General features: G+C 58.1%; 1 protein-coding gene across 1 annotated transcript in view; it reads right to left on the bottom strand.

Annotated features, from left to right (window-relative positions):
- ENTHD1 (ENTH domain containing 1) overlaps positions 1 to 315 on the bottom strand; it is a gene marked incomplete at both ends in the record, with an annotated part of 4,152 nt that overhangs the window by 447 nt on the left and 3,390 nt on the right. The window contains 2 exon segments of the mRNA XM_009871883.1: positions 4 to 34; positions 282 to 315. The exon segment at positions 282 to 315 is cut by the window's right edge and continues 15 nt beyond it. Coding sequence (XP_009870185.1) covers positions 4 to 34; positions 282 to 315 — 65 coding nt within the window.

Genomic DNA, 315 nt, shown 5'->3' with positions numbered 1-315 from the left:
GCAGAGGCTGCCAGCTCCGTTTTGGGTTTCATATCTGAAAGAAGAAGGGAAGCTGTGGAAGACAGGAATGGTACAGGACACAAAAGGATGCTGAGAGGTGGGGATGTGCCCAGGGGACCATGGCTTCCAGCAGCACCGCCCAGGCATGCAACGGACCGGGCAATGGAGGGAGGAGAAGTAAGAGGTCCTGAGCTGAACTTCTGGGGACTGGGGAGAGACAGAGGCAAGGGAGAGGTTTCTACCAGTGTCCCAAGATTTGGCAGCCTGCAAGTTGCCCCCACCTGGCATATCCCATGGGTCGGCAGGTGCGGGGCT

The sequence above is a fragment of the Apaloderma vittatum genome, unplaced genomic scaffold (assembly GCF_000703405.1).
Source record: "Apaloderma vittatum isolate BGI_N311 unplaced genomic scaffold, ASM70340v1 scaffold32336, whole genome shotgun sequence".
NCBI classification, from domain to species: Eukaryota; Metazoa; Chordata; class Aves; order Trogoniformes; family Trogonidae; genus Apaloderma; species Apaloderma vittatum.
Note: the sequence above shows the minus strand (reverse complement) of the source record. Positions and strands in the feature narration are given on the sequence as shown.